The sequence below is a fragment of the Salvia splendens genome, chromosome 9 (assembly GCF_004379255.2).
Source record: "Salvia splendens isolate huo1 chromosome 9, SspV2, whole genome shotgun sequence".
Lineage (NCBI taxonomy): Eukaryota > Viridiplantae > Streptophyta > Magnoliopsida > Lamiales > Lamiaceae > Salvia > Salvia splendens.
The window spans coordinates 8,199,023-8,217,424 of NC_056040.1; the positions used below are offsets into that span (position 1 = coordinate 8,199,023).

An 18,402-nucleotide genomic window follows, 5' to 3' on the forward strand; every position below is an offset into this window, starting at 1 on the left:
GGGTGGCATTCTTAGCTTCAAGTTATTACGATTTCTTTATAATATTCGTGAATTTATTATTCATGGTCGGTCCTCACATAACGTTTTCTTTTTGGTAAATAGCCATAAAATTCATATAAAAAGGGAAAAAAACAAAATATATAACAAAAATGAAAAATCATATATTTCATAGAATATACTCCATCCATTACATTGCTATGTATGGATAGATTTAATAAATATTTTTTATTTTATTTTAATTAAATTTATAAATATCATAAATTTAAAGTCTACTAAAATTTAATATAGTTAAATTAAAAATAACATTAAAAAAAGAGAACAATTTAATTTTTTTTATAGAGGGCCACATTTGGTGCCCCTTGCTAATTTTGTTAATTTTGTTACTTTACCATTGCGGAGGGCCACATGAGAGCCACGAATGATGGCCGGGCCACCATTGTGGAGACTCTTAAAGCTTAGAGTGAATATAATAGTACTATTAAGTTTATTGTTTGGCGGTGTATATCTTTCACGTAGTATGTAAATTATTGTATTTAAACCCGGATTAAGGGAACAACAAATTAATTGCAGATTAAAAGTTTTCCAAAGTTTTATACTATAAATTATTGATAGATTCAATGAGATCTTGCCCTCTATATCAGATGGATTTTTTTAGTTATGATACCAAACGAAATATACTAACGTTTTCTGTATTAAAACAAAGTTTAAATTTTATACACTTTAATTAAATCGAATACGTCGAGAAAGGAAAGGATAGACTAATTAATTGAGAATATCTTTCATCAAACGACCCCAGATAATTTCATATTTTCTACTAGTACTACTTTTTCCACCATACATAATCGACATATATATTTATTCATCTCAATATATTATAGTTTGAGCGAGATGCAAATAGCAATTAAAAGACATAGCAATCTACAGAATATTTTATTGAGGTACATAGCCTGAATTCAATTATGGATGCAAACAAATCACCCCTATTTATTATTATATTTATAGTACTACAGTAATATTTATTTTTTCAGATTTGCAATTTCTCATCATTAAATTGCCGTCATACACTCAACTAAATAAAAAGAAAAGGAAGGAAAACCGCTTAAACATTTTCACTAATCTTTTTGTCTTTTCCCCCGACGAAAAATAATACTATTTTAAACAAATTCTTACATTAGCTTATCTGTTTTTTTCTGAAAACAATCGAATGTAGGAAATACTAATTTACCTATCTATATTACTCCATTAGTCCTATTATTATTCATTACACACATTCTTAATTAGATCATCTGACACGTTTCTTTTTTTTTTCACACAATCAATCAAATTTAAATAGTGGATTCCTTAAATTCACTTCAACTTTACTAAATACTCATGTTTAGTTGTTAATTGTTATTTAAAGTTTTTAACCATGGATCCTATGTAACAAGGCGGGTTTCCTTTTTAACATATTATTACCCTTTTAATAATACTACTCTACTATGGAGTATATATTTGTATATCTCCTTTTAACTTTTCTAATAAATTGCTAAGAAAGGAAATATTGCATAAATAATGGGAAAAATATTGTGAGTAAATTAATTTGGGCATAATTGCAGAAGATACTGTTTATCACACGCACTGTTACACACAAACGAAGCATAAAATCTCCTTTCTCGGTCCATCCATTCACGGATATCAAGGCATTTCAGCTTTTTCCAATTTCTATTTTCCATTGTTAGTTTTTTTTCACCCTCTTTTTTTGGCCCCCTTTGATTGTAAATGAGCTATGATTTTCTCGAATACCTATTTTCTTTAATGGGCAGTGCTCTCTGTTGCTCTCTTTCTACTTTGTAGAGAGAGGAAACAAACCCCTCGATCCCTCTGTTGCCACTTCCAATTCGATCTCATAAATCTGAATCAAAGCCATGTGAGCAAACCTTCCATTTCTGTGAGTTTTCATTGCAAATGATGTTGTGAGTTTTCATTGCAAATGATGTGGTTTACTTGGTGATATTTGTTTAATTCGCCTTTATTGTGATAATTCGTTGTTTGGGGTTTGAAAAGTCTTGTTTTTGGTGATGGGTTTTCGGTTTCTGGGTTGAATGTGTCTGGGTCTCTGTGATTTTTTCTGGATGAAAAGTTTGATTTTTTTCTTCATTATTTTATTTGGTATTGCTGTGTGTGCTATTGATGTGGGAAGGCTAGTTACAATGTGTGTGGTTTGGGACCCATGTTGGATCTATTGTTTATGTTTTCACATGTTTAGTTATCACTTTGTATAGTAATTGTTTTATGTTCTTGCTGTTGGGTTGTTTTCTATTTTAATATTGTTTTATAGTTTTGCTGAAAGCCTTGGTTGTGGTGCTGGTGTATTTGTTTACTCGGTTAATTTTTTATCACTTAAACTGTGTTTCTTCTCGCTGTTTGTTTAAAGGTTTTATATTGGAAAGCAATAAGCACATTTCCTAGGTTTTCAAAAAGAGGGGTTCTCTGTCTTTCTATGGCTTGAACTTGAAAAACCATGGATAGCTGCAGCGACGAGGGTGAAGAGTCACTGTTTTTTGACGCCCTCGAGCACATTGTGCAAGAGCCTGATGTGCTTTCTAATATCTCATCATCTGAACATCAGGAATATGAGTTGTGGACTAGCATTCCTCTGAGTGTTAGGGATCGCCGTAGCAAATTCATTAGATGGATGTTGGACCCCGATGCATCTGAAGGGGAAAATTCCGTGGATGCCTGTGAAATCGGCAACGGTGGCGATATTTGCGGAATTGGGGAGGACGTCGAGGCTGTGTTGGGACCTTCAGGTGTAGAAGATAATTCCTCTTCTAGTGTCTGTTCGTTGTCTAGTTGGAATGCTGATGATTTGGATATGCCTTGTCGAGTCGGTTCAAATGATGTCAATAGGACTAGTAATGGTGGAACTGAATTTAGGGTGAGGCAAAATGTCAGGCTAGGAGAGGTTTGGGCTGGTGGGTTGGACCAGTTTAAATCTTCTGGAAAATTTGAGTCTCAATCCCCTCCCTTGGTTCAGAAACTTGCGAAGGAGGGTAATTGTGATGCACCTACATTCATTGATAGATTGAGGAATAGGTGGTTGAGTAGATTGCGCTCCATGAGTTGTATGATGAGTGTGAGTGTTAAAGATAGCCAAGCTCAGGGGAAAAAGAACTGTAGGGTCAAGGTTCAACATAGTCGGAAAAAGCTAAAAGAACTCTCAGGACTCTTCACAGGACAAGATATTCAAGCCCATCAGGGTTCAATATTGGCGATGAAATTCAGCCTTGATGGGCAGTACCTAGCAAGTGCCGGTGAAGACAAGATTGTGAGAATATGGCAAGTGGTGGAAGATGATAGACCAGCAACAGTTGAAATACCGGATGCGGATCCTTCGTGTGTGTACTTCTCAGTGAACCATCTTTCTGAATTAGCACCTCGCATAGCAGAAAAAGACAGATTTGGTAAATCTATTGGGCTGAGACAGACATCAGACTCGGCCTGCATTGTCTTCCCTCAAAAGGGTTTTCGTATTTCAGAGGAGCCGTTGCATGTTTTCAGTGGACACAGCGGGGAGATCTTGGATATTTCATGGTCAAACAATAATGTAGGTGTAATATTTGCAACTTGTTAATGATACAATTTGTTTTTGGTTAAATGGGAATAAGTAGTCTTACATGTTTGCGTGCAGTGCCTGCTTTCATCATCGGTTGATAAAACTGTTCGGTTGTGGAAGGTCGGGGTCGATCATTGTCTCAAGGTCTTCAACCATACAGATTACGGTAAGAACGCTTGTATTCCTTTATGAAATGAAAATTTTTAGACTAAATCTGATTTCTTGTTACTGATTTCCTTGGCTAAAGACCTCATGTAATGCTGTGCAGTGACCTGCATTCAGTTTAACCCTGTCAATGACAATCTCTTCATCAGTGGTTCAATAGATGGGAAGGTCCGAATGTGGAGTATCAGCGGCTCTAAAGTTATTGACTGGGCAGAAACGAAGGACATAGTTACTGCTGTTTCGTATCGCCCTGATGCAAAGGTCAGTTTACTACCCTGCTTATAAACAACTTTATATCTCATACGGCATATTTGTAATGATTTTGGGTTTTCTTGTTATACAGGGAGGGATTATTGGTTGTATTACGGGGACCTGTCACCTCTTCAATATATCTGGTAACTTTTTATGGAATACTCAAACTCTCCTCTGATCTAGGATTGTCATTAATTTCTATTTATCTGTTTTCTAATCTTGTAAATGTCATTATTCATTATCTGTCTAGTTTCAACTCCAATAATTCTTAGTAGGTTTATGACCCTTTCCTTTCAGTGATATGTTTCGACTTAGGGACTAATAAATATAGTTTCTAGTTTGCTAGCCTTTTCATTTGAAGGTCGATTTATCTGGTTTATGTGAACCTTTTGTGATATTTGAAGACGTAAAATGATTTTGAAGTTCAATGTCTTTGTAAATATTAGTACCTTAAAATGGACTTGTATTTCGCAGGACATTAATTACTTTTGTTGCTTTGATCAGATAATCTCTTCCAGTTGGAGGGACAGATGTGTTTAGCCGGTAAGAAAAAGTCGTCGTGCAAAAGGATAATTGACTTTCAGGTTAGTTCCGACTTCCGAATATCTGACTTTACCTGATACGAGATTATTAGTGTGTTTTATTTTTTTAAAATAGTCATTTACAACGATGCAGTTCTTACCACAAAACCCAACGAAATTCTTGGTTACTTCTGCTGATTCACACGTCAGAATTGTTGATGGAGCGTTAAATGTGATAGAAAAATACAAAGGTATATACTTGATTCATTTTTTCGTATTTTGTGGTTACAAGTTATGTACAGATTCAGGTGTTACCTGTTTTGTTTTACTTAACTCCTGATTTTGGCAGAAAATAATCTTTGACCAGTTTCCCAAATTTCCTTAATTGACTCGTCGATTTCCTTGTGGCCAGGCCTCCGCAATGCAGGGAACCAGCTTTCTGCCTTGTTTACTCCAAGTGGAAAGCATATTGTATCAGCCTGCGAGGATTCAAATATTTATATTTGGAGCTACAATGGGGATGGAGATTCGGCTTTCTCACAACCAAAACTTGTTAGGTCATTTGAATGCTTCTCCGCTGATGCCTCCGTTGCTATCACGTGGCCTGGCATGAAATCTAATTCGCACCTTGACAGCTCAGTTAATCCGTTGCCATTCTTTTCATCCAATGGCTTCTCACTAAGCCAAGAGTTTCCCATCGACTCCAAGGGCTCAGCAACATGGCCCGAGGAAAAGCTTCCCACGCCAAGTCCTCTACCCATAAGATATTCCATGAGCAAGTCTGAGTACAAGCTTTTCAGGACTTCTTTCCAGAGTTTGTCGACTTCTCATGCTTGGGGCATGGTTATCGTCACCGCCGCATGGGATGGACGGATTAGGTCATTCCACAATTATGGTCTGCCAGTACAACTTTAACACAAGGCAACATCAGTGCTCAAAACTGAATATGATATCCTTTGAAAGGTGCCCTCTGCTAACGACGTTCCCCTTTTTTTGGTATGTGCATGCAAATTCATTGCACGAGGGGCTGGCAAGCATACCCTATCCATTAGATTGCTACGTATTTTGGGGGTATTCCACAATTGTGAATCATTGGGCTTGTTCAGATGCATGCATTCATTCGAGACCAGACCAATGACAGCTGGCTAAGTCAAATGTTCAAATTCTTGAGAGAGCTGAGGTTTGGTATACGGACCCCATCATTTTGTTGCTGGGCTTAATTGTATCGATGATTCTTTCATTTTTAAAATCTCGGTGGATCTTTATCTGCTGGCCCATTTGAGTGACCACGAGAAAGAAACAATCTCTGCTTGAGATTGACGTGCATTATGGAGGTGCTCGTAGGACCGTGTACAGTCAGTTCCATACGTTTTATTCGTGGTGGGACTGCGCTTGAGGAGGGACTGGGGCTGGTGGCCGGAATTTGTCGTAGGAAAAGTAGTGGGGAATGGTTTCTTTGTGGCTGCATTATTGAGTTTTCATTTATCTGCCATTTTGATTCTTGATGGAAAATAGTTAAGGAATTATAAAGCGTCCATTTCATAGGCTAACTGCATTCACTTTGCCCGCTATGTGAGCTTAGTCCTCGGAGACTGTTGGATGTGTCTCTGACAGCCTGAGGTCATTGCTGCAACATTTGGGATATTGAGATTTGAGATGATTTTAATATGAGTGTAAAGTTGAGGGAGTTTATAGTTTAAAGAAAAGGAAAGGAAAAAAGTTTTGATGTTTATGGTGACATTTGATGTAAATACATTATTTCCGCGTGTATATTTATTCCAGCTACTACAATTGTTAGCTTCAATGGAAGTAGTTTAGTTTATTACAGTATTTGCAACGTTTTGTATGTATTTTCTTCTTTCTCATGCCTAGAAATAAATGTAAGTTTCTTGTTATTCTTACTACTGATATTGTAAGTGGTGTTATATCTCAATCTGTATCAATTAATAATTGGAATCACTACAAGAAGATGCTAATATTTTTTGAAACAGAAAATAGCACAGTTAAATGGTAGCCGTGATATATAGTAAGTGGAGCAATATCTAAAGTCTGCTTGAAGTAAGGCCACCCTTATTTGCAACCTCAATGCTTATGAAGTCCCAAGACTAATTTAAAAAAGACTAAGAACAACCCAAACTCAGCAGATCAAGATTGGTGTCATATGGAGTATTTCTGATGAGGTTGTCCATGCATCCTGGGTAAAGCTTTGTGGGAAAGCATTTCTTAGATATACATCAGTCTCCCTCTAGTTATTAAGGATTACGTGCATAAGTGCATCCAAATCGAAGAAATACCAGACGAGCACCCAGCAGGTAATCACAAAATGATGGTTGAATCCGGCCCGCATTATCCTGATCCTGATCCTGATCTCTGGTTCGTAGTGCATCTGTTCAAAATCTTATCAAGCAAACAAGCACCAATCTAATTTAGCTTGAATCCACAGGACTGCTTTGCGGTATCATGTTGGGAGATGGATCCTGCATTTTTTTATAGAAGTCGCAGATGCAACAAGAAGAGCCACAGCAATAAGAGTATGTCTTCCTGCTCTATAGCATGGCCATCTTGAGCCTCTGGTAGATCAACTGAACTTCCTGCCATAGAAGGACACGAGATAAACAAAATCTAATTTATCCACATTACAAGTGAACCTCAAGTAATGTAAGGAACCATGAAATTCAATGTCCTTGAATTACAATCATATCTAATACATTAATGCAATACAATGGTTGGACATTGCAAACTACATTTCATCAAGGTTAGACTGAAGCAAGGATACACAATTGTCAGGAAATATAATAAATACCATTTCTTCTTCATAATAAAGACCAATACTTTTGTAGAGCACGAAACAAAGATGTCATTCGTATTATCCAGTCATATTTTGGTTGAACTACTGATACAGAGTGAAAGACGGCCATGATAAGTTATACACACGAACTGAAATATGATAGGAAATAGAAATACAAACTGAAATGAACAACAATAATCCTCTCACGAGGCCAACCCTCTAACGAGGCCCTACGGTAAAATACCGTCCTTAATCTAAACTTAATATTTCATAATCTCTAAAACCTTAAGGGACCTATATATACTACTAAGGAAATAAAGATAATAATTATTATTAACTACAATAATAACTATGTAACCACCCATTAACTCCCCACTAACTTCAAATAACTCCCCCACTAACTTCAAATAATTACCCTCTAATACAATCATCAAGTAACCGTGTATCAACTACATTCTAAATTCTAAATATTAGTATCAGCTATACAATAATTCAATAAGCAGAAATCAATCCCCACTGCAACTTCTTCAGTGAACAATAGCATAACCAAAGTCTATATAATCAACATTGAACCTTTAGAAAATAATACTATAAACTTGATAAAAGCAGTTATTTTCGATAGTTTTACCCAACCCAACCTTTATTTTATAACTGCTCTTTCAAGCCTTCCTCTAAATTGATGTTATATCTAAAGCACGCCCAGATGCACCAAATTTCAGCTCGTAATGCAAAAATAATTTAAGAGAAGAAATGGATATAATTTCTTGAACAGCAGGCTGAAGGAAGTTAAAAAGTACCACCTGTTTCGTCCATATGGAAAAGTAAGTTGCCGAGCCTTTCATGCGAGCCAGGTCTGGATCTCCATAAGAGATAAGTCATAAGATCAGATACAGAAACAGGAGCTCAATTTCTCAAATGACCTCAATATACGAAGAGAGATCTTCATATTCTGAAGTTAATGCCAGTCTCTTCATATTATCAGTCAGATTTCTCAATATAAAGACAATTGTGTCATTTTCTGGATGAGAGCTATGTTGCATGAAAAATTGGGTGATTGTACCATGCAATTCAATGATACTCCATGCCGGAGCTTTCCTTAGACCATGAGATTTCATTTGAACCCAAGCTTCTCCCACTCCATCCCACCTGTCCATTGAAGCAAAACTTTGAGCCAACTGCACATACTTACCAGCATCTGCATGCTCAAATTCAGAAATTTCCTCAGCAATGGCATGCCCAAGCACTTCATCATCATTATTCCGGCAAGCGTCAAGTAGTATGCCTAGGACATCAATCATGGGTTTGGAAAACATCTTCCTATAGAAGCTATATGCATCATGTACCCTGCCAGCTCGGCAGAGGAGATCAACAATGCATGCAAGGTGCTCAATCTTTGGTTCGATCTTATGGTTATGTATCATTGACTCAAAATATCTCATGCCGCTATCAACCAGCCCGTTATGATTGCAGGCATAGAGGACAGATAAAAAGATGACATCATTAAGTGCACGCCCACTTTGCAAAAACTCCGAGAACATTTTCAAAGCAGCCTCCCCTTCACCATGACTACCATATCCTGCAATAATAGCAGTCCAGGAAACACTATCGTGCTCTGGCATTATGTCAAAACATTTTCTAGCACAATCTAGGTTGCCACATTTAGCATACATATCAATTAAGGCTGCACCTATCCGGATACATGGTCCAAGACAACTCCTGAGGACATAGTTGTGAATCAACTTCCCCTGATGATATGCCCCAATGGAAGCACATGCTTGGAGAAGAGAAACTACAGTTATAGAATCAGGTTGTTGGTTAGCTGCTCTCATCTCATAAAACATAAACAATGCTTCACTTAAATATCCGTTTTGTGCATAACCAGCGACAACTGCATTCCAGGAGACAACATTCCTCTCATCCATTTTGCTAAAAACAGTAAAACTCTGCTCTAAAAGGCTACATTTTGCATACAAACTAACAAGAGAATTCTGTAGAGCAATATCCACAGCCATTTGCTGCCGTAAAATGTAGCAATGTATTGATTTTCCATGATTAATAGAATCCAGTAATGCACAAGCTGCAGTAACACTAGCCATGGTTGCAGAGGATGGCCTCATTCCTACAAGCAACATTTTTCGGAACACTCTTAACGCATAATCTGCAGAATCATTCTGTACAAGCCCGGATATCATGGCCGTCCAAAATATTACATCTTTATCCGCTGCTCGCTCAAAAACTTGAAATGCATCATCCACGTTCCTGCATCTGAAATAAAAATATACAAGCGATGTTCCGACATGCTTGTCTAATTCAAATCCAGACGTAATTATCTGACCATGCGCAACTCTTCCCACATCAAGACTGCCCCCTCTTGCCAAAGCAGAGACCAATGATCCAAAGGTCTTCTGATCCGGCTCTAAGTTATTTAACCTCATTTGGGAAAATAAATATAGGACTTTTGTAACATTCCCTACCACAGTAAAAGCATTAATCAAACTATTCCACGAAACAATATCTTTTTCGTCCAACAACTCAAACAACTCGCTAGCATCTTCAACTCTTCCGCACTTGGAATAAGCACTCAATAAACAATTCATCAAAGCCAAGTCACAACTATAACCATGTTTGACGATGCAGGCATGCAGAACACGGGCATGTTCAATCTCTAAAGCCCCGGAGAGCAGATTCAAAATGGTGACCGGGCTAGGCGCGATACCTTCATATTGCATAGCGTTGTATAAAGTAAATGCATCTTTAATGTCACCGGCGTGAGAATAACACCAAATAATGCTGGTCCATGGGACAATGTTTCTGTAAGGCATTCTATCAAACACCTTCTGTGCATAATTAATGTTGTTGAATTTGGCGTAGAAATTGATGAGTGATGAGGAGATATAAGCATCGGACGAGAAGCCATTGACGGTGATGTGTTGGTGGAGATGGAGGCCGAGAGAGAAGAGGCCGAGCGAGGAGCATGCCTTGAGCACGGAAGGGTAAGTGAAGGCGTCTGGATTAGTGTTGGGGGATTCAAGCATGGAGGAGAAGGTGGCGATGACTTCGCGGTGGAAGCTCTTGGCGGATAGGCGCGTAATGGTGGCATTGAAGGGATTTGCGGTGGTGGCTCCGGCAGCGGTTAGGGGTGGCGCTGATGGCGTCGGAGGGTGGAGGCAGCTCAGTTTCAGCTTCTTCATCACTCCAATAATTAATCCGCCAATTTTAACAATTTAAACTACTCCAATTATTAGTACTTATATTGGGAAATTTATAAATCAAATGTGAGAGCATGCAGCGACAATTCAATTTATTTGATTATGGTATATTAGTATTATTTATTTTGTAAATATAGATTCATACGTTTTGCACATCATAAAAGCTACAAAGAAAAACAACATTATGTACTCGAAAAATAAAGCCTTTTGCTAGAATAGTGTAATTAACATTTTTCTAGTATAATTAGTTGTGAAACTTCAAGTTTTTAATTAGATAATTGATCATCTGTCAAATTTAATTAATAGAGTAATTAACATATTCATTGATCGAATCAGTCCACGATGCATGCGAGCGATACAATCATTTACTGAAGAAAAATATATTTATATCTATACATCAAATTACAATATGTGACATTTATCGATACAAGCATTAAATAATACGATTTCAACGCAAAAAAAATATTTCCTAATTACAGTTTTTCATTCAATCCGTTGAATCTTTGATAATTTAATGAGTAAATATCTGTAACAAATTTTCGTTTACACACAATCTCTTGATTTTCAGAAAACATGGATAAAGAGCCTGACTCCTGAGAGCCGAGAGGCACTCAGATACTTACTCTGTTTAGCTTTTGTTACAAAAAATAAAAAGATTACCAAATTAAAAACTAGCAAAAATCACACGGCAAACTGAAGTGAAATGTCATACTTATTAGGCAGTAGGCATTTTAACATCTTTATATATTCTCACACAAGACAACAAGACGCTGAGATTAACATCTCAAAAATATAAGATGATTGAAAAAAATGGAAACATGGAGCTGTAAAAGAGCTATTTTGCCCATGTGACACTATGTGAAACCAAGTTGTAAAATTACTACTAGTACTACTATTATTCAAGTGCAAGAGTAAAAACATCCAACACAAACACCGGCTTTAGTCGGGCTTCACAAGATGTCCAGCCTCCAGAATTTCGAATTCCACATATATATACTGCCTAACCAAGATAACCTGGGTTCAAATGTGAAAATGACGTCAGATATCTTTCTTATTACCAGAAACCAGATCCAAGACAAAAAAACAAAACAAGAAGTAAAAAAAGCTAAAGAACCCACCCCACTGATCCACATCGATCATCTCCTATTTTCAGCCATATGTTAGTAGTAAAGATTAAATAGATTGAGCAGCAAGCACCCAGGAATGATCTATACAAGCTAACGAAGATCAAAGTTGTTCTCATATAGAAACACTCAGAACGCATGGTTGTTGGTCTATCGACCTCGCAGAGAAGCTTTAGAAAAAAACTAGACACACTAAGCGACAAATTTACTAATATGGCATCCGTATCATTAATAAAAATTACTAGTATATTCGTGAAGCAAACCTTACCCTTTGAACAATCTTTTATTTGGTTTAGCAGATTTTCATGTTTCAAGCATGGTCACTGGAGAGATCCACGCGTTGGAACTTCATTAATAAACTAAAACAAAAATTAATCCCCACTAGTTCAGGTAGGTTCAACTATCATGGGCATTTGACATATCAACCATGTATAGTATAAGTAGACAGTAGATAGGAGTTGTGTACTTCCCTGAAAACAAATGCAAGGCATTCCAAGCAACTCAAGTAGCTATTAAGAGAAGTCAAATACAATTTAAGAGAACACGAGAATCCAAATATGGTAACTGCCGAGTCACGAACTCTGGCAACCATGTAAATGTGAATGGGCTACAAACGAGTACTACTTCGAAATCTATCCTTATACCCAGATCCTATTTAGTGTATGGTAAAATGTGGATGGGCTCAATTAATGAATATCAATTACAAGTTGCAGATTGTATCTATCATGATCTGAATTGCAACCAAGCATTTTATTAGCCAAATATAACATACGGTTAAACTTTTCATTTCTTAGATTAAGGATATTTTAAGCACCCACTTATGTTTTCTCCCCTTTTATACTATCTTTTAATCTCATATCCTCAAAACAGGATGAAGTAGACACCTTGAAAAAGACATCTACAAATACCATCGATAACTTTATGATCTACTCTGAATGAACAAGCAAAAACTCCATTAGTTGAACTGCTCAAATTTTTATAGCAACTGGAAATCATAAAGCATCAGAGACATTTAATCGTTCAGCTGAAAAGTAACTTTAGGAATTGATCACAGATTCACATACAATCTGATAACAGATATCGTCAGTAACAAATCCACTTCCTCAATCAACAAATATTTCTCTAATTTCCGCAATAAATTCCAAATTTAAACGAATAATAACAAAATGCCCAAATACATCGCAGAACAAAATGCAATCTCTTACCGATCATGTTCATCGGCGAGGCGATCAGACCGGCAGATTCTCAACGGGCGTGGGAGGATTTTTCAAATTAACAACGGGATTATTGGGGGCGGCGAAAGAAGAAGTGGGGGAGCTGAAGGAAGGGTAGGAGGTGAGCACGAGGGGGCGATCTTTAGCCTCCTCCGTGTCGTCGTCGTCGTCGGTGTCGAAGGTGGTTAGGTTGACGCAGGAGCAGCGCTCGAGGGAGGCGAAGAACGCCGCCGCGACGCCCATGCCGAGCCACCGCGCGAGGCAATCGACTTTTTCGTAGTACGACCCGTTCTCGTCCTCATTCTCCATTGATTCTTTGAATTTTGGAATTTGGATTGATGATCGATCGGTTGAATTGTGGATGCTTTAGAGAAATAGAATTGCCAAAGATGGGAATAACCCACACGAACACGTGATTATTTATTTTCAACTTTTATAATGATCCAGATTTCAAATTAAATTCTAGATCGGCTTAATTATTTATTTTATATTTTGTAATTATTATAAATATATATTTTAATTTGAAAAGTTCTTTACAAAATATAAGTAAATGACTCAAATTATTAGATATTTTTAAATTACGCTAATAAGTTAAAAAAAATTCATTAATAAATTTGAAAATCATTAGTACAACTAATTACTCCCTCCGTCCGCGAATAGGAGTCTCATTCCTTTCACGGCACGAGTAGAAAAGTGGGTAGAAGAAAATTAGTTGAATATGAGTCTCATTTATATATATATTAGTTTTCAATGAATTGCGAACGAAGTAAGTTAGTGGAATATGAGCCTCTTTACCATTTATACTCCCTCCGTCTAGCAATAGAAGTCCCGTTTTTCCGTTTTTGTCCGTCCGACAATAGGAGTCCCGGTTCTACTTACCATAAATGGACATTTTAATTACCCTCCCCCTTCTTTATTATTTACGCCATATGCCATTAAAAAACACCCCCCTCCCACAATCTAATTTTTTCACTCACTCTCTCTCACTCTCACTCTCACTCTCACTATCTCACTCTCATTTTCTCTCTCTCGCTCGGTCTCTCACCCCATTCGAAAACCCTAGTTCTACCCGCCTCCTCTTCCTCCTCACCATCGCCGCCTCCTCCTCTTCTTCATTCTACCCTAAATGGAGTATGGACCCTCTGAAACCCTATCCCCCATCAATGGGTTCGATTCGACCGATTCGATGTCCACTGTAGTTGATGAAACTCCGATGGTGGAATCGAAGCTCGATTCGACCGATTCTAAGCCATCTATGCCCGTTGAAACACCAGATGTGGAATGTAAGCTCGATTCGGAGCTTATCGTCTCAGATACGCCTGATGCTTGGGTTGATTCGGAGCTATACGTCCCTGATACGCCGGATGCTTGGCTCGATTCGGAGCTTATCGTCCCTGAAACACCGGGTTTTGAGTTTGTTGACTCCACCGTGGTACCTGAACCACGTCCCTGGAAGAGGCGGAGGCGTCCTGTGGAGGGCGAGGAGTGGTTCAAGGAGATCCTCTTGATTCTCTTGCCTGGCATGAAAGATCTGCTCTAACAATTGTGAGTTGTGTAAGAATCACCCCCTATCTAGGGTTTGGAGATTCATGTTTTGGTCTGATTTTTGGGGGTTTAGGTAGGGATATTTTGCCTTGTTGCTTTAGCCACCCCCATTTTGGGTTAGGAGGTTTAATCTTGTCTGACTGACTATGTTTATGGAATTTGTTGTTGGTTGGTGGAATTTGTGCATTGGGCTGTTCCGTGGTTAATGAATTTTGTTTAAGCCACCCCCAATTTGGGTTAGGAGGTTGAATCTACTGATATGTGATGGAAGTGAATTGAAATTAGTCCCTGGTACTTTTATCTTGGTGAATGTGCTGTTGGTTGTTGCTGTGATTATGTATGTGCTGGTTATTTTGAGTGAATTGTGGCCCCTTGATTAGGTTTGGAGGCTTTACTTGTTGAACTATGATGAGATTATTCTGAGTTGTTTCTATGATGGTGAATTCTGCCAGTACTTGGTGTAATATGCAGTTTATAGTTTCTGTGATGATGGGGTTTGTATGTGCTGGTTATCTTGAGTAAAAAGCCACCCCTTGAATAGGTTTGGAGGCTTTATTTGCTGCAAAATGATGAAATTATTCTGAGTATGTTCTATGATGGTGAATTGTGGCTATACTTGGTGTAATATGCAGTTTAGAGTTTCTGTGATGATGATGTTTGTATGTGCTGGTTCTTTTGAGTAAAAAGCCACCCCTTGACAAGGTTTGGAAGTTTTTCTTGCTGCAAAATGATGAAATTATTCTGAGTATGTGCTGAATATGGTAAAGTCAAAAGCCACCCCTTAAATGGTTTGGAGGCTTGGGTCCATACCCTATGATGAAATTTTTCTGAGGGTCTTATATCATCATCCTGAGTATGTGCATTACATTAGGTTTGCACTATGTCTATAAACCAAAAAAACAAAAAATTCAGACCCTAACCCAAAAAAGAATAGGGGCTGACCAACACACCAAAAAAATCAGACTACCCTATTCCAAAAAACATCCATTTGGCTTACTTAGAGACCAAATGCATTTGACAGAGGGCCTATTTCATACATTGACCCATAATTATTCTCTGGCATTTGTAAGTAATGTAGCATCTCTCTCACAACATCCTCCTCCACCTCAAGAACATTGGGCAGTCCCACAGTCCTTTGTAGCCTATCCTTGTTGATGTGTGGAACTTTGTAGCCATTTCCACCCCTGCACTGTATAATTTCAGTGAGGCAAGCCTGCAAACCGAGGAAAACTTTGTTGAGAGTTTGTGGTGAAAGCTCTGCAAATGAGCAACACACATTCCCCACAAGTTCATCCACAGTCTTGCATGGTTTCTCATGTTGCAGTGACTGAATTGCTCTAAAAAAGCCCAGGTCTAAGATATTGGTATCAAGGGAATTAGGTGGTTGACATATCAGTTGGATTCTAAATCCATCTGAATTGGCAACAGCTTGAAAATCTGGGTCCATGGCTGTTATGTGTGAGGTTGCATTATCTTGCTGAATGTAAATATCTTTACTTGCCCAAACAGGCCACTGGGCCTTTATTGCAGGCATGATCTGCCATGGAGAAAAATAACATATCTAAATGATGATCTTTAATGAGTTTTTAAGATCTGATAGAATGCAAAAAGTTGAATACCTTGTTGATAAGGCAGTCCCCTCATCACTTCCTTTGTGACTGAATGGATAGCCTTGGTTTCCATGGTCCCTCTGGGCCTGTTCTTTGATCTCCTCTGTGCTGGCATAACTTCAGTGAATGGAAATATTCCCACCTTACCATCATATGTTGCCTGCCCATCAAGACCAAAATGTGGTCTACTGACAGCACACATAAACATAACTTTGGTTATGAATCTCTTGGATTTACATGACCTATATGGCTCATCCTCATCCGGCAAGAGGTAATACCTGTCTGATACTCTGGTCATATAGAACCATTTTTCATCTATATGCACTACATTATGCATGCTTTGATATGGAACCCTACCTTGAGTAATTTGTGGCTGAAGTTGACTAAGACTCCATCTAACCCTTGCTAGCTTATTGATATTGGTGAGAGCAGGTTTGATTGCATTTGTATGTGGCCTTAGTTTTCCTTGCTTTACCCGCTAATGTGCTCTTGCTCACATTTAATTTGATAGCCATTTTCCTCAATGAAGCTCTCTCAAGAGTAGATAAGTTTCTAACCTTTTCTTCATCAAGTACAAATTTGTCAGCATGATGGTATCCTTTAATCTTTCCTTGCATCATTGCAGGTTCTCCCCTTTGCATCTGCTCCTTGGCTGCCTTCCACAGCCTGTACACGGTTTTCCTACTGACTTCAAATGTCTCTGCTGCCTCCATAACAGCCCCTCTTGCGAGCACTCCATCATGGTTGTGCTTGAGTATAAACTGCACCATATTGTTCTTGATGCTGCTATTCAAGTGTTTGGTTTGCCTCTGCCCAATATCCATCCCTATGATGAATTTTTTCTGAGGGATTTACATCAACATAAATGTTGGGAGTATTTTTTGGGAGTTTTTCAGATTGAGAAAAATAAGAAGTGGAGTAAATGAGTGTAGGTGAGATATTAATAGCAGCCTTGAAGTTGTACCTTTTGTTGTTCAAATTTCCCTCATTTTTTTGTAGAGGGAAATTTGATTTTTGGTTTCCCTCATTGTACTTTCAAACAATAACAGGTTCTGTGGTTATTGAATGTTGAACATATTTCAAAACTTTTTGATGAATTATGATTTGAAGGGTTTTTTAATATGTTGACTGTAATCTTTAAATTCAGTTTTAAATTGTGAATCTCTTGAATAGAATTGAATTGAATTAAGGTTGACAGCAAATTTCGAAATTGGGAAGCATATTAAATGCAATTGAATTCACTTTTGAAAGCATATTTAATTTCGAATTTTGGTTGCAAAATTCGAATATTGGCAGCAAATTTAACACAATAGAGGTGGGTCCCATATTACACTATCACACACCATTTATTACACATTCCAACAACTTTCTTAAAACCCGTGCCATGGAGAAATGAGACTCCAATTAATGGACGGAGGGAGTAGTAATTATGAACTGAGACTCCAATTCGCGAATGGACTAAAATGGAAAAACGAGACTCCTATTCACGGACAGAGGGAATACTTCCTAATTGTTTTGCTACGAAGTACATCAAACAACTACGACAATTCTATTTTCCCCAACTTATCAATAGCGTATTTCATGTTAGTTTCGCGGAGTACTCAGTAGTACGTCTACGATATTGTCGACTTTATAGGAGTACTTTGCAAATTGAGGTATTCTTCGACTTCAGTGTTCGAATCTTTTCTCTTTGTTGAATATAATTGTCGATGATTTGTTGCATATAAGGGTAAATCCATCATTCAGTATCAAAGATTGTCTATACCATCCGGTCTGTGTCTAATCTCATAGTTCAGTTCATATCATAATTAATTATACTACAAAAAATGGAAACATATGTTAGAAGCACATATCTAATCTTTTTTCTTTTTAAACATGTTTGGATACAAAACATATTTCCACATAACACATCACAACTGATCTTACTTAAAATGTTGATTTTAGAATCATATAATCATTGTTATTTTGACTTTTTATAAGCGTCATTATAAAACGTGGTATTTGATTTATGGAGTACACAATATTTCAACCGATTTATATAAATGCATAACGGCACAGTTAATATAGCGCATCTGGTGTAGTGGTATCATAGTACCCTCCCACGGTACTGACCAGGGTTCGATTCCCTGGATGCGCATTATTTTAATAATTTTTCATTTTGCTTTTATTTTTTTAATTTGCCTTATTTTTCAAGATGAAAGTTTTTGCCGCTTAATTTTCACTGCATTTTTTGCACTCTAGGAAAAAAAAGCACAAATCTCACAAATTCCAGTTCCGCTGTTTATAGGTTTACTTTTTCTCGCAAATCCTTCATTTACCAAATCCCTATGCCGATTTGTCAAGTTTTAATTTGGATCGGTTTCTGTTCATTCGGCCGTT

General features: G+C 37.6%; 2 protein-coding genes, 1 long non-coding RNA gene and 1 other non-coding gene across 8 annotated transcripts; 2 read left to right on the forward strand and 2 right to left on the reverse strand.

Moving 5' to 3' along the window:
• Positions 1 to 1,621: 1,621 nt before the first annotated feature.
• LOC121747877 (WD repeat-containing protein 44-like) lies at positions 1,622 to 6,428 on the forward strand. Of its 4 annotated transcripts, none has more exons than XM_042142020.1 (8): positions 1,622 to 1,952; positions 2,414 to 3,586; positions 3,671 to 3,761; positions 3,864 to 4,021; positions 4,104 to 4,155; positions 4,517 to 4,596; positions 4,670 to 4,784; positions 4,946 to 6,428. In XM_042142020.1, the coding sequence occupies exons 2-8, from the start codon at positions 2,501 to 2,503 to the stop codon at positions 5,446 to 5,448; spliced, it is 2,085 nt and encodes a 694-aa protein (XP_041997954.1). In that variant the 5' UTR covers positions 1,622 to 1,952; positions 2,414 to 2,500; the 3' UTR covers positions 5,449 to 6,428. The 4 variants fall into 4 exon arrangements, with proteins under 4 accessions (XP_041997954.1, XP_041997952.1, XP_041997953.1 ...); XM_042142018.1 differs by having other exon boundaries at positions 1,622 to 1,927; XM_042142019.1 differs by having other exon boundaries at positions 1,622 to 1,906.
• A 67-nt stretch (positions 6,429 to 6,495) lies between these two features.
• LOC121747876 (pentatricopeptide repeat-containing protein At4g04370-like) lies at positions 6,496 to 10,614 on the reverse strand. 2 transcript variants are annotated; one of them, XR_006039362.1, is made up of 2 exons: positions 8,122 to 10,614; positions 6,496 to 7,124 (listed from the first exon to the last, which is right to left on the reverse strand). XR_006039362.1 is itself a non-coding variant. In XM_042142017.1 (1 exon), the coding sequence occupies exon 1, from the start codon at positions 10,510 to 10,512 to the stop codon at positions 8,233 to 8,235; it is 2,280 nt and encodes a 759-aa protein (XP_041997951.1). In that variant the 5' UTR covers positions 10,513 to 10,614; the 3' UTR covers positions 7,495 to 8,232. The 2 variants fall into 2 exon arrangements, 1 of the variants encoding a protein (XP_041997951.1); XM_042142017.1 differs by lacking the exon at positions 6,496 to 7,124 and having other exon boundaries at positions 7,495 to 10,614.
• Positions 10,615 to 11,224: 610 nt separating this feature from the next.
• LOC121746772 lies at positions 11,225 to 13,284 on the reverse strand. The gene is made up of 2 exons (XR_006039073.1): positions 12,860 to 13,284; positions 11,225 to 11,544 (listed from the first exon to the last, which is right to left on the reverse strand). It is a non-coding gene; the product is annotated as an uncharacterized LOC121746772 (long non-coding RNA).
• A 4,805-nt stretch (positions 13,285 to 18,089) lies between these two features.
• On the forward strand, positions 18,090 to 18,160 carry TRNAG-CCC. The gene has a single exon. It is a non-coding gene; the product is annotated as a tRNA-Gly (tRNA).
• Positions 18,161 to 18,402: the final 242 nt, after the last annotated feature.

Excerpts from the sequence above, each read along its gene's own strand:
- LOC121747877 (XM_042142020.1), top strand. The coding sequence starts at position 2,501 with ATGGATAGCTGCAGCGACGAGGGTGAAGAGTCACTGTTTTTTGACGCC. Across the intron at positions 3,762-3,863 it reads CTTCAACCATACAGATTACG|TGACCTGCATTCAGTTTAAC; the intron begins GTAAGAACGCTT and ends AATGCTGTGCAG. Across the intron at positions 4,785-4,945 it reads TGTGATAGAAAAATACAAAG|GCCTCCGCAATGCAGGGAAC; the intron begins GTATATACTTGA and ends CCTTGTGGCCAG.
- LOC121747876 (XM_042142017.1), bottom strand. The coding sequence starts at position 10,512 with ATGAAGAAGCTGAAACTGAGCTGCCTCCACCCTCCGACGCCATCAGCG.